The sequence below is a fragment of the Montipora foliosa genome, chromosome 1 (genome assembly GCF_036669935.1).
Source record: "Montipora foliosa isolate CH-2021 chromosome 1, ASM3666993v2, whole genome shotgun sequence".
NCBI classification, from domain to species: domain Eukaryota; kingdom Metazoa; phylum Cnidaria; class Anthozoa; order Scleractinia; family Acroporidae; genus Montipora; species Montipora foliosa.
The window spans coordinates 26,157,176-26,170,977 of record NC_090869.1 but is presented as its reverse complement, the minus strand read 5'-3'; the positions used below and the strand labels follow the sequence as shown (position 1 = coordinate 26,170,977).

The following is a 13,802-nucleotide window of genomic DNA, read 5'->3' as shown; positions in this document are numbered from 1 at the left end:
AAGTGCGCCAGATGTCAAAATCCAGCTTAAAAAATAATGTTAATGATATCCTCTTCCAAAGACTACTAAAATATGATGACTACATTGATGTTTCGATAATATTGGCAAATTTTGACTCCTCAGTTTAGTATCATGTCATATAGTTAGTCATTTATTTATTCAATTTAAATTACTTTTTTCATGTTTATTTATGTTATACTGTACAAGTGTTAAGCTGTTCTCCACTGCACACTAACTGTATTCTAAAACCAATTTATTTTTTTATGTGAATGTGTAGTTATGTATTTGTAACCATTTTATGTGGAATATATTTGTAAGCGCTGCTCGCCTCGACTAGCTTTTGCTAACTGCGAGCATTGCGTAACTTTGTGATATTTTATATAAAATACATAAAAAAAACTGAAACTGAAATCTGAAAGTGACCAAGATGGGGTTTGTAATTGGCCGTAAAACAGACAATAAATGGGTAGGAGTTCTGAGAGGCCAGCGGCTTTTGAGTAAAACTCTCCATATTCTAAGCATGTAGAGACGTTCTTCAAACCATTAATGAGTTCTTTTGACAAACTTAAACTTGACGTATTTACCGTGCACCGACTACTGTTTTAGCAACACACGAAAACTTCCGAAGGTACCGAGACTTTTCATTGGTTCCGATAAGTAACGGAAAAATCTCACCTTGCTCAACTCGACAGCATTGTGTCTAGCTGCGCATGCGCAGTAGACAAAAATGGCGCGCAAATAGCTAATGAGCCTTTCTAGCCATACTAATATGAACAAAAGAATAGGTGAAGACAACTGAGGCCAGTAGCTTTAAGGCCATTAACGTAAGTGCAAAAGAATGATACGTTCGTGACAATTTAGAATAATGGTCTAACCTTACATTATCCTCCTGTATTTATCTAAAGAACCTTATTTAAAAAAGCTAATTTGCCTTTTGGTGCATCATAAAATAGATGCATGTATTTTATTTTATTTACAAATTGTCACAAGAAAGTGAACAAATTTAAGAAAACGTTCATGCGCAGCTTTGTTATGACAAGCCACATTATGTCGACATGCATAAAACGTCCTGGATTATCATATCCCCGCCAAAGTCAGGCCTAGGGGTGTAGTAGAATGGCGAGTACCGCATTAACGTTTGGGTAGAGGACTGGATTTGCGCTGTCCAAGGTTTCTACCAGGGTCGCTTGGCTATCACCAGGAGATATCGGAGAATACTGCCACTTTGTTTTACACCTAAGGATCTCAGTATCATATTCTCTCTTCTCAGATAGGTCGGTTTTGATTGTGCCATATGCCTTATCCCAAACTTCGCTTGTGCATACATGCACGTAGCTCAGTTTTTGGGGACGAGATATTGTCCTAAGAATTGATCCTCCTATGACAGCAGCCTGTCTTGCATTTCTTGTACAAGGTGATCGACGAGGAGAAAATATATGGTTCTTCGCCTTCTTTCGCAGTAGGATTCAGGAGTTGCGGCTCGGACATTTTCCCTACTTACGTTGTTGCCTTATGTTGTTGCCTTCCTTCCTCCTTGGCTCGATAACGAACTCGCACCTGCACTTTGTATTGATTTGATTTTAGATGATATTTACTTTGTTGACTGTATACTTTGTACACGAGTTATTTGTATACCTATTCGTTCTATAATGTATTGCTTATAAAACACAACTGAAGACTCAGTGAATACTGTAGCTTTGTCTACTTGTTATCTCTTTTATACACGTAACCACTGCTTGCCTCGACTAACTTTTGCTAACTGCGAGCAGTGCATATTGAACATGTACATTCTGCAGTAGACATTCTACAATAAACATTCTCGGCTGCCATCTACTTCCATCGCTCGTACACCTCTGTTCAAACTAAAGGATCGGCTCTCTCAGTTTTCATGATATTCATGAAAAGACACACACATTCAATTGGTTTCCTTTACTTCGAAACAACCACGCGAGATTAAATAAATTCATTAACTTGCTTTCTTGGTCTTTTCCTAAAAAAAAGGGAAAGCAAAGAGAAATCATTCACCGGGGAAATTTTTCGGATAATTATGTCCAAACGTTTGTAAGCACGGGCGAACTGGCTTAAAGGCTGCTACACCCCTGAGTCACCAGTCTCAACCAGAAAAGAAACTTAAGCCCCTGGCCCCAGCTGTTCAAAAGGTGGATAACGTTATCCACCGGAAAAATCACTACCCACTACCAACTGGATAGCACAATTGATTTCACTATTACTTATCCACTGAATAATGATTTATCCGGTGGATAGCGCTATCCACCTTTTGAACAACTGGAACAAGGGGCTGGTTCAGCTGGTTGCTTGAAGCCTAGTTAGCGCTAACCGGTGGTTAAGGGGTATCAAAACCTGTAGGTTTCTATGGTATTTAACGCTGATTAGCCCTAACCATACTTCGAGCAGCCCGGGCCAGCGCTTCAGTAATGAGTACCATAAGCTGACGTGTTTTTAACTGGCCATGGCACAGGGAGCCGCGACAGTGTGTGTGTGTTCGAAATCTAAAGAATTTGTATGGGAATACAAGCCTAAACTATTCGACGTATGCGTACGGTTCTGTAGCAACTTTTTCTGATTCTTTTTAAGTATAGCAGTTTTTTTCACATAAAATTGAAAATCACCATTAAGATACTATAATTTATGTCATTGAGAATCCTTCTGAGGAGGGAGTTAGTCACTGATGCATGCAGGGACCTTTGTTGATTTCTCCAGCAATGTCTAGATGGACAAGTGCAAAAACTGCATAAAATTAAACAGATACATGTAAAATCCTTCCCTCCAAAATAAAAATTAATAAATCTCATGACAACAGAACAAAACGGTACAGGTTCAACAGTCTTAGAAGTCTTAGATATTCTAACCATTTTTCTCAAAGATTGAGCAATTAAGGGAGTATTGTCTGGTAGCGCACGCCCTTGGTTTCATCCACTTGCATGCCAGCTTTCTTCTTGTAATCTTCCTCTTGTCTTTCCCTAATGACTCTCTGCATTTCAAGAAGCTCTTGTCTGCTCATTCCTGTAGTTTACATGAAGGGGGTTACTACATGAAAGTACGTGGCAATTTATATAATAAACCAAGTTATTCACGAATTTTGATTGGTTCTTGCCTATGATCTTTTAGAGGACAGACGCACGATTGACGTCACCATCAGCTTTTATGCGAATAAAGTTTAATTCTTTACTATATAAAACAAATAGATTCCATGTTGCCGTGGGTCTGTTCAGTAATAGATCACAGAAGACGTCAAAATGTGGTAAGAACATCAGTGACACACTCGGCTATCGCCTTGTGTGCCACTTTTTGTTCTTACCACATTTTGAAGTCATCTGTGATCTATTACTGAACAGACGCACGGCAACATGGAATCTATTTGTTAAATACACCACATAATTAAAACCTATTTCAGCTATAAGGTACAGTACTACTGACAGCAGTTCTTCAAAAAATTACATAAAAGTTACCAAAACTTGAAGTAAAAGTCAAATGTCTGGACTTGTTGAGAGACACAGAAGAGTCCAGAAGGACCCAGATGAATCTATACTGAAGATCAAAATGCTGGGAACTAAACCTACCAATTCAAAAACTACGTAATTTGAAAAGGAAAAAAAATATACTTTTTAGCAATCGAATAGAGAAAAATTTATTCTTCATTCATCTTGTCTGGATAAATGAAAAGTCCACATTGGACTGCACAAAACATGCAACAGAACTTCTTTAACACCAAGATTTGCAAAATCCTTAAAATTAATATGCTTTAAAATACTTTGAGCAAGTGAAACTCATGTCTTCAAGGAGTTTTTGGAGGTTGTTAAAGATCTCTGGACATGGTTCACAATCCTGTGAGCATTTTTCAAATGCATAACTTTTATTGTACTTGGGTTAATCAGCTCAAAGATAAACACAAACTAGAGAATTATAAATTCTGCTTGTTCTAATTACAGTACTCTCTTACCAGGCCTTGTTGGTCCTGAATGTAGACTTTTGTGTTGTAGTTCATCACTTTCAATAGAAACTTGTTGTTTCTTTGATTTTTTCAGAGCTTTTATCCTTCCTTTCTCTCTTTGTTTGGTTTCCCATTTTTCCAGGTCATAAAATCTACAAAATAAAATTAATGTATTATAAAATTATTGCTCTCACAGTCTGAAAAAATTGTCATTTTCTTCACTGTTATAGACAAAAAAAATTTTTCAAGATGAAATCAAACTAACCAAAAGGCATATAACTTATGCAACATTGTCCAAGTTGTCCAACCCAGATTTGTTGCCCTAAACTGAAGGCTGGCCAGACTATAAAATAAAGATGTAAGGAGAAACGAATTGGCTGCCATTTATGCATTTGGTCCATGATATAAGCCAATACTATGAAACCCTTTACCTCCCAGTGGCCACTTACAGATCGTTACTTCCATTACCCACGATGCCATGTGGGGGATCTTGAGTAGGTGTGTCTCTTGCAAATGATTATGCTAGTTGGGTTTTGTTGTACTCTTGTCCTTTTTTCAGGTTTCATTTCATCTAGATTTATTTTGAAACCGAAATTTTGTCTCTTTTGGGTTGAACAACTTAATCGCTGCTCGATCACTTGAATTACTCTATCTCTACCCTGGATGCCAGAGGTTTTGTCTCTCTTAGAGTGACAGAATAGCGAGTCACGAAGCGGCGAGAAAAACCTCTGGTACAGGCCTTGAGAACCTCATTTCCATGCCCGGTTTGATTGACACAGAAAAACTTAGTAAATTGATACGTGACACAACCTACCAATCAGCATCTTTGGTTCCCACGGTACATTCGTCTTGTTTACTTCGATGCCAAATTAAAAAAAACAATGTTCCCTATAAAACTTTGATGTCGAATATAAAAACTCAAATTTGAAATTTGGATGTCAAATTCCGAAGTTGAATTTTGACGGACACATACAAAAAACTAAAAAAATTTAGAACCCACTGAACTTTTTCTGCCTTCAAAGCCTCAATTTCCGTAACTTTACAGCGTTTTGATTATGACCACAGTGAGCACGCGAAATCACGTTGACAGCAATAATATTGAAAACCTGTTCGAACTACTTTCTGTTGCTAAACAAATCAGAATACTCGTTAGAACAGACAAGTTCCTGGAACCAATCGAATTGCTAGGGTCAAAATCTGACTCTGGGAATATGAAACAGCATCCCATTGGACCGGCCTTCTCAAAGAACTCAACGGCCTGTACCAGAGGTTTTTCCTCGCCTATTCTGTCGCTCTGAGAGAGAAAAACCTCTGGCAGCCAGGGTACTCGATCTCTTCATCACATGAGAAACACTACACCGAATTGCTTGTTCTACCTGATATATCAAAGTGAATTCAAACTGTTGTTTGTTGCTCGATGTCTACATAGATTTGACTCTGTCTAATGGGGGCTGTCATGGGCCTTAAAGGCTTAAGGTCAAAAGGCGAGTCCCATCTCAGGTCAAGCCCCAGCCCAAGAGCTGGCAAGATGGAAAGGAAACAGTGCATATTATCTTGCTTCTCATGATTCAAATTAGAGTGTTTTTCGTGATGTGATGTTAGGAATTACTATTATGAAGAAGTGAATACTTTTTATGTGGTAATGTCGCAGTATTATAGTCCTCAGCAAAGGAATCAAACATCTTTTTCATCTCAAATCTGGGGAGAACTTCTGGGTTGACTTGCTTTACTTCCTGAAGCCACAGATAAAATTCTTGTTGTTTGTTGAACATATCACTCTCCATAAGGATTCCATATTTGCCATACTTCTTTTGGTTTACGACTAAGGTGAACTTTTTCCCTTTTTGTTTAGATTTATCCTTGCTTTTCCTGCACTTTTTGTCCTGCATTAAAAAAAAAAAAACAGTAGTAGAGTGGTAACTAATTTCAGAAATGTTTTGGAACTTTTGCTGGCCAAAATTCGCTGATAATAAAAAAGGGACCCAGTACAATATGTACCACGCTTACAGTCTTTATGACGTACATACATGTATTCCCCACACACTTGAAAGTGCATTTGGATAGGAAAAATGTTACTTCTTGTCCTCATTATCACCAACTTCAAGATTTTGCAAACAAAACCATGTCAGACTAAAGAGAAAAATCTTTAAACCCCTAAAGTAAAATCCCTAAAGTCTGTTGTTTGACCTAAAACTACTGCAAGCAGCATTTGCTATCACCTTTGGAAAAGATGTCTTCTCTACCAACATCAACAAGAACAGTGATCAACAAGGAAGGGGAACATAAGAAAGTGCTTGTTTTAGCAGACAATGATAGTGAAACAAAGATTAAAAAATGATTTAACTCCAACACTTTGAGAACCAAAGTATGGCAGACATCATGCTGATTAAAGATGTCACAAATACACGGGCAAACTAGCCCACTATTCTTGACATTTACATGGGAATCTTAATCATCATCATCATCATCATCATTTCTCTTTGTGCCAGTAGGCGCATAAGGCCATTGGGAATCTTAATAAGGAGTATTAAATAGAGATACTGAAAGGAGAGACCACAGAGGATCATGACTGCAAATGACAAATTGAGACGATGGTTTGTCAAATACAATGGTTCAGGTTTCACAGGAAAAGGAACAAAACCATGCACAAACTTCACTAAATCTTTCCTTCACTCACTGTAAAAGGGCTAAAGATTCTTTGCAACTGAGTGAGGACCTGGTTCTTGAAGAGTACCATACCTACGTTAATATTATCACAGCTTTGTGAGCAATTTAAATACATTTCACTGTACAATTTATGAAGTCTTCCCAAAATTAATAATTAAGAAATCACAGTTAGTTCCACCTTTTTTCTTTCTTCAGTCTTGTTTGCTCTCTTTTTATGCCTTTTTTTCCTGTCCTCAAGCTCTGAGTCACTGGATTCACTGCTACTACTGTCAGTTGATTGATGTCTCTTTGATCTACTCTTTTTTGATTTTCTTGACTTTTTCCTATAAATTCAAAACTTTCTTGTTAGTCTACCACATGTAAATCCACTCAGTCTGGCAAATATCATGTCTTTTTGATGGTGATGGAACATGAAAGAAGCCAGCAGGACAGCTTTTAAGTACCTTTCCAATAGGTTACACAGTAATTGTGAACAACAGCTCTCCTCCACCAAAAGTCAGCTGACAGCTTTATTTCATAAATGCTTGCAGGTCATCTGTTGGCTGACAGTCTACCGACCATCAGCTGACTGCCGGTAAGGTGTTGGTAACCTCTTGTTAGAATGTTGGTAACTTCAGGGTGATTATTGCCTTGAAAAATTTATGATTTGCAACCTCTGATAATTGCATCGAAAAGATACCGGTAAATGAAACTTGTAAGTCTCTAGAACATTAATGGCTCAGTACGATTTCTAGGCAATTTCTCTTCTCTTCTTCGATTCCTGACTCGTTTGTCATTTTTTATTTTTAACTTTGTCCTAGCCCCGCTCTGAATTTTGCACCATTCTTATTTTTCAGGATGTGCTGATATCATTATTTTTATGGGCAATATACATTTGCAAGATTGGTGGCTCCTACAGGAGCAGACAGCTTTACTCATAAAACTGATCATTGAATTAAAGCAGCAACAGCTGTCCCTCTTGCCACATATTAGCCATCACTGGCAGGTGTTGCCGAAGTCTTCTCTTGCAGACTGCTTCTAGTTCCTTGACGGACCCACCATCCCTCAATGCCAGGTCATGTTCGTGCTCGTCAGTGGAAGGGAGCTGTTCTTCACGATTACCCGTTGCATATATTCTGTACTTTCAAGAGAGGTTGGTATAGCCCCATAGGCCAAGTGTTTCAAATTGTCCAATGAGAGTGCAGAATGTAATTATGATCGCCATCAAGCTATAACAGCCATAGCCACACAAAGAGGCAAGCAAATGGGAAGATTATAAAAAGCCGAACATTATTTGGAATTTATTCGTGAAAACTCACGGTGCGATCCCGGAGTGGAGTTGATGTGATATGTGGTGTTCTTATAGAGATGGAAATCGGGAGAGTTGGAGGTAACACATCAAATCGGGAGGGAGGGAGGGTTGGAATGTCTGAAAGTACAGGTCACTTTTCACAGGTCCCTTGTTACCAAACCTTTACTAATTCTACATACTAGCCTCGTTAGGCCTAAAACGATGTTTATACGCAAGGTTAGCCAGTTTGAAGGTTTTGGGTTGCTTTAGTACAGGTAAAACAATGACCTGTAATGAGTGACCTGTACTGTGTTTTAAACCTGCCTGTTTGACGGAACCCAGTTAGTCTTTGACGTTTGTTACCTTGCAGGGCTGCTAGAGCTGCCTGATGTTCCTGATTCCTCAGAGCTGTCAGAACTTCTGCTGCGTTTCCTACTTTTTCTTGACTGCTATAATTCACACAAAATTTTAGCTCTTGTAATAAGTCCGAATGAGTAACTTAAACTGGGCTTACATTTGGTGTGATAAGTCTTAACTGGTGTCGAATGTTTAGTATTTACAATTGTTTATTTTCTCAATTTAACGTTAGCTGTAAATGATTGACCATTATTATGCTCGAGATTACCCCGCGAGCAGTCTTCTTTTACCTTCTCCACAAGCAGAGACGGTCAAAGGAGACTCTGCACGCAGACTAGGATATGACATAAACTGCATAAACTCAAATGAGCCCTGTGCGATGGTCGATATAACTAATGAAAATATGTCATTTACATGAAACTCAGGTGCTGGGTAATTTAACCATTTATTCATCGGACGTGATTGCAATTAAAATAGAGTGTTTACCTTAGAACTTTTAGGATTTTTCCTTCTGGTACGTTCCTCACTGTCGGCCATTTTGAATATTGTATAGCGCGAGAGAATGGAACCAATAGTTACGCTTTCCATGTAAGAATCAACATGGCGACCTCTCGATGCAATCAGGTTTGTATAAAAAAATACTGTATTTGCCCTCATGAACTGCTGGTTGGTCGTTTTTGGATTTTAGTTTTCACAAAATATATCTGATCTTTTAGAACAAAGATGAAAATCCTGAAAACAAGGTTTGGATTGGGAATATAGACAAACGCCTAAGCGAGTGAGTGTTCATGGAGCATGTACTGGCCGGAACTAATTCAAGAAACCAAGCATTCTCTGTTTTCGAATTCCCCATAACACACTTTGTTTGCCCCCCAAATTTTGCATAAACCATTGTTTTCAAATGCTCTTGGGAATATGCAGTGTGGGGAATTCGAAAATAGAGAATACTGGTTAGGGAAAATAAACACTTAAGAGATGTCCTCAAGATGTTAATACGTGATGTGGGGAAATAGTAATCTTATTGCTTTCTCTTGCAAACAAATATATTTGCTAATGCTTACCTTTGACAATACTGAATTAAGTAACGGGCAAAATAAACGGGAAAATAAGATAATTTTTACCAAAAGAAAAAATAAGATGAAAATAGGATTTCCTTTAATATATAAGGTTTCAAAACAGGAGCCTCCGAGAGACTCTGAAGGCTTCAGAGGTTCGATGGTCCTGGACAAATTGGCTTGAAACAGGGACACCTTAGCTTATCTAATGGTATCTTCTGGGAAAAAATGGTAGTGAACAAAGTGAGCTTGGTAGAAATGGACACATCCGGAATCTGAAGTCCATAATGTGGAATTTAGAGCAGGAATCTGAAATCAGAAAGCAGAAATGGAAACTGGAAAGTAGAAATCATGGTGAAATGGAAGTGTCAAGATCCCTCTGATCACAGGCATGGATTACTGATTATGCGAGGAGCCAATTTGGCATTAATCATATCAATTCCCTCAGCAAGCAGCAAAGCACAACCTCATTGTGGCCCTTGGGTCTTGAATCATAAATAAGCTACATTCATTATTTTTTAAACCAGAGTAGCTGATATCAAACCATGTTTGTCAACCACAATTGTGATTGTTGCAATATTCAAACCTACAATATAAATGCACCTCGCAGGCTTGGGCGAATCCAGAAATTCCAGAAAGAGGGGGCCAAAGAAATGCGGCAAGAGCGCACCACCTCCCTCCTCCCCAGGGGGGGGGGACTCCCATATGGAACAGACGACGATGCTCGTCGGAAATTTTGAATTTAACCCCTAAAGGAGACCATCTGGGCGTGGCCCAAGCTTTTTGTGACCTCTAAAGGAGACCAATCTGGGCGTGGCTGAAGCAAAATTTGACCTTGGCAGCTTAAAATATTGGCGCTTTGCCCGGAACACCCTAAGCAAGACCAAAATCCAAAATTTACACCCCTAAGCGAGACGATGAGCATCGCCGTCTGTCTCATATGGGAGTTCCCCCCCCACGGGTCCTCCTCCCTCTATTTGAAAAATTATTTGTGTTCAGTCTTCCTTGTCACGTCATGAAATACAGTAGAGAAACGACTGTTACATGTAACATCTTGCTCTGATTTTTGAAAAGCAGTGAGCTTATTATCGAAATTTTTCATATTTGAGATGAATTATATATTCAATGTTTCATATGTAATGTGTATCTATCAAGGCAAAATGTATTTGAAAAAAGAAAAGCTCTGAAACTGAACTAATCATCATCTAAAGTAAAACCACCTGATGCACACTGTACCACTTGAAAGTCGGTTGCTTACAGAAGCTCTGTAAACACAGGGAAAAAAGGGGTGCCGCAGCAACCTCCCCCACCCCCCCCCCCCCCTAAATCTGCCCCTGGCATGTAACTAAATAGCAAGGCTATTGCCATTGGCTACTTCAAGTAATTAACCCTTTAAGCCCCGAGGGGTTCCCCATTGACGAGTAAAATCGTCTGGCGTTAGACAGAGTAAAATCTATAAGTGCCATTTGGCACTATCGGGGCTGAAAGGGTTAAACGGGGACATAGTTTTTTCACGCTGTTAGCTTAACCCTTTAAGCCCCGAGGGGTTCCCCATTGACGAGTAAAATCGTCTGGCGTTAGACAGAGTAAAATCTATAAGTGCCATTTGGCACTATCGGGGCTGAAAGGGTTAAATTATTTCTGTAACTCTCACAAAAACAATAATATAAGTGTATTTTAGAATGAAACCTCTGATGTTATTCTTAGAACAACAAGCAAGAGGCAGGAAAATAGGGTTTCAACACCAGACCTATTTTTGCTTCCAGGTATAATCTGGTTAAAATTCTACAGCGTTTTGGTGATCTAAAAAAGTTTGAACTACTCTTCCATAAATCAGGAGTGAAAGAAGGTGAACCTCGAGGATATTGTTTTGTTGAATACAAAACTCATGAGGCGAGTGAACCGCTGCATTATGTATCTGTCCAACTACATGCATGTATCTCTGTCAGAGTCAGAGTCAGAGTCAGAGTCAGTAGATTGTAAGAATCTAATGGAAATTCAATTTATTATGATCCTATTGCAAACTTTTAGATTGGTACAAAACACCAGTCACATGTCATAAGTTTACCCTACTGAAAACAGTTTTAAATCTTTTTAAATTCCAAGCTGTCAATCATCATTACTGAATGGCATTCCTGGATTTTTCGAATTTGACTGTTTAGGTCAGTGTTGTCCTGAGAAGGACTGTTGTCTTTGACTGACATTTTGACAAGCTGAGCAGAGGTCTACCGTCATCTTCCACAGTTGACTATGAGGCGTCTGCTCAGGTTGTTGAAATTTCAGTTACAAACAGTTTATAACTTAGGACTACACATATGCGCACCCAGCCAATAAAACTCTGTTCCTTGTTTGACCTGATGTTAGGATTTATTTAGTATTTCTAATTTCACTTCTCGATATAATCACAAAATAACAAGTATTGTTAAATTACATTTTGTTCTTTTCAAAACAGCAAGCTGAAAATGCCATACAAGGATTGAATGGCAAACTCGCCTTGTCAAAGCCTTTAATCGTAGATTGGGCAAAGAATCCAGCAGGAATAACTGTAAGGACCATTATTATCTTGATTCTTTGTAGTACTGAAGCTCGTCAATCATCTTATCTGGTTCAAGTTGTTCAAAATAACTATAGCTATCCTGGAAATATGTGCTGTAAAAACAAAAGTTTCCATAGGATGGTGAGTGGTCTAACCACCTTTACAGCAACTGGGACCAATACTCTTAAGCTCCCTTAAATTGCTCCCGCAAAATTCCTGAATAGGCATCCTTGTAGTCTGTGCATGTATGAAGTAAGGCTTTCATTGCTTGATTGCAAAAGATTCCATACTTCAACTCACTTTTGCTTACAAAATTAATGCTAAAGTAGACCATAACATAGCCCTATTGAATTATCAATAAAACTTATTGCAAGCATTTAAATAATCTTTTTACTGTATAGGGAATAAAGGATGTATCACCATCAACAGTTTCAACAAAAATATCACTAAACAGGTCAGTGAAACTGCGTCCTTCCCAGTCTTCCATCCGCTCTTCAGAGAAGTTGCCTGTGAACAGGCTCAGAGACTAGGAGCAGTGCGCAGTCCCTTCCTCTACCCCAGTCTGCACTCAACCGCACATTTCTCCCAGTCTCGGACAAAAGAAAGTTGGCTTAGCATCTAAAGAATACAATGCAAAGCCCCATGTTTGGCTCCAAGAACCTAAAAAAAAGGCTAACTTTTTTAAATCTCTCTATGAAATGAATAGCCTCTTACTTAAAAAATATTAATGTTCATGAGTTCTTTATGTCCCCATTAACTGTTTGACTCCCAAAACGGCCTGAACCACCCAGACTTGTATTTTACTCTGTCAAACACCAGACGGTTTTACTCGTCAATGGGGAACCCCCAGGGGTCAATGGGTTTTTAATTTTAGCCTTTTGCACTAAGAACTTTTATGAAATACTTTCTCTTCCTCCTGCAACCTCTTCACCAACAAGAAGACAAAAAATAATAATATTTCTGATGTTGTTTAATTTGTTTTACAGCACAATAGGCCTCGCAATCTGGGAGCCATTTTTTTCTAATTTCATGACTTTCTAGCCCTGAAAAAAGAGTATCTATTTTTTCATACTTACACCTGATTTCCATGACCTTTCCAACGCCTTCATTAGGCAGCACTGATCCTATAAACCTAGGGATACTGTCTTTATAGTGTTATTGTTTTTAGGTCAAAACTGATTCATACATTTAACATTTCTGACAACCCAAGGATAACTGTGAAGATATCAGAATAGTGCAGCAATTGCAGATTGTGTGGTTCCAGAAAATATCCATACCCCCACCACGGAAGACAATTGGAAATTCCGAGGGAGAGGGGGGGTTAAAGGGCAGTAATTTCCAAGGGGTAGGGGGGTTTTGTGGGAAACTACTTTTCCAAAGGGTCACGAACCACATACAAAACATTGAAAGCAACATACGATCGATCTGAAGCACAAAACACACTATCGGACGATGTTTTGAAACAAAAGTCAGTTTTGAGATAAAGTTAATACTATTAGCTTCAATGTTTCCGTTTTTCTTTGAGTTAGCTAGCGCTACAATCTCCCGAAGCTAAGAACAATGTGTCTTTCATTTGGGACGGATTCAAAACACTTAAAATGGCGGTCTCAACTGGAGTCTTGTCCCCAGACTTCCACGTTTGTCTCTTTTTCGTCCAACCAACACTTCCGTTCACTTGAGTATCACTTTTAATTTCGCTACCTTCACATGCAGTAAACACATTTTTGATAGGATTTATGTTTTACTGGGGGTAGTAATTCATTGAAAATGCGATAAGACGCAAGTTCCCACCATCTCAATGCTTGTGTGCAACGACATTTTCTTTTTTGTGGGTGGCATTTAGACCACGGACAGGAACCGAGAGTCAAGTTTTCTCTTCTTTGAGTAAACGCAATATTTATTGCGGTCTCGGGAAACGATTGTTGAGGTTCAGTTCGTTATGTCAAACTGGAGATTCTAAAATAG

At 38.7% G+C, this 13,802-nt stretch overlaps 2 protein-coding genes across 3 annotated transcripts in view; one reads left to right on the top strand and one right to left on the bottom strand.

The window, feature by feature from the left end:
* Positions 1-236: 236 nt before the first annotated feature.
* On the bottom strand, positions 237-8,811 carry LOC137995134 (ADP-ribosylation factor-like protein 6-interacting protein 4). 2 transcript variants are annotated; one of them, XM_068840713.1, is made up of 7 exons: positions 8,733-8,811; positions 8,253-8,338; positions 6,798-6,942; positions 5,582-5,835; positions 3,962-4,104; positions 2,871-3,024; positions 237-1,990 (listed from the first exon to the last, which is right to left on the bottom strand). In XM_068840713.1, the coding sequence occupies exons 1-6, from the start codon at positions 8,781-8,783 to the stop codon at positions 2,894-2,896; spliced, it is 810 nt and encodes a 269-aa protein (XP_068696814.1). In that variant the 5' UTR covers positions 8,784-8,811; the 3' UTR covers positions 237-1,990; positions 2,871-2,893. The 2 variants fall into 2 exon arrangements, with proteins under 2 accessions (XP_068696814.1, XP_068696822.1); XM_068840721.1 differs by having other exon boundaries at positions 8,253-8,335; positions 8,733-8,798.
* The window catches only part of LOC137995150 (probable RNA-binding protein 18), a 7,490-nt gene continuing 2,496 nt past the window's right edge, over positions 8,809-13,802 (top strand). The window contains exons 1-5 of the mRNA XM_068840729.1: positions 8,809-8,870; positions 8,963-9,024; positions 11,068-11,194; positions 11,754-11,846; positions 12,239-12,291. Of these exons, the coding sequence (XP_068696830.1) occupies positions 8,847-8,870; positions 8,963-9,024; positions 11,068-11,194; positions 11,754-11,846; positions 12,239-12,291 (359 nt within the window). The 5' untranslated portion in view covers positions 8,809-8,846. The remainder of the gene's footprint in view (positions 8,871-8,962; positions 9,025-11,067; positions 11,195-11,753; positions 11,847-12,238; positions 12,292-13,802) is intronic.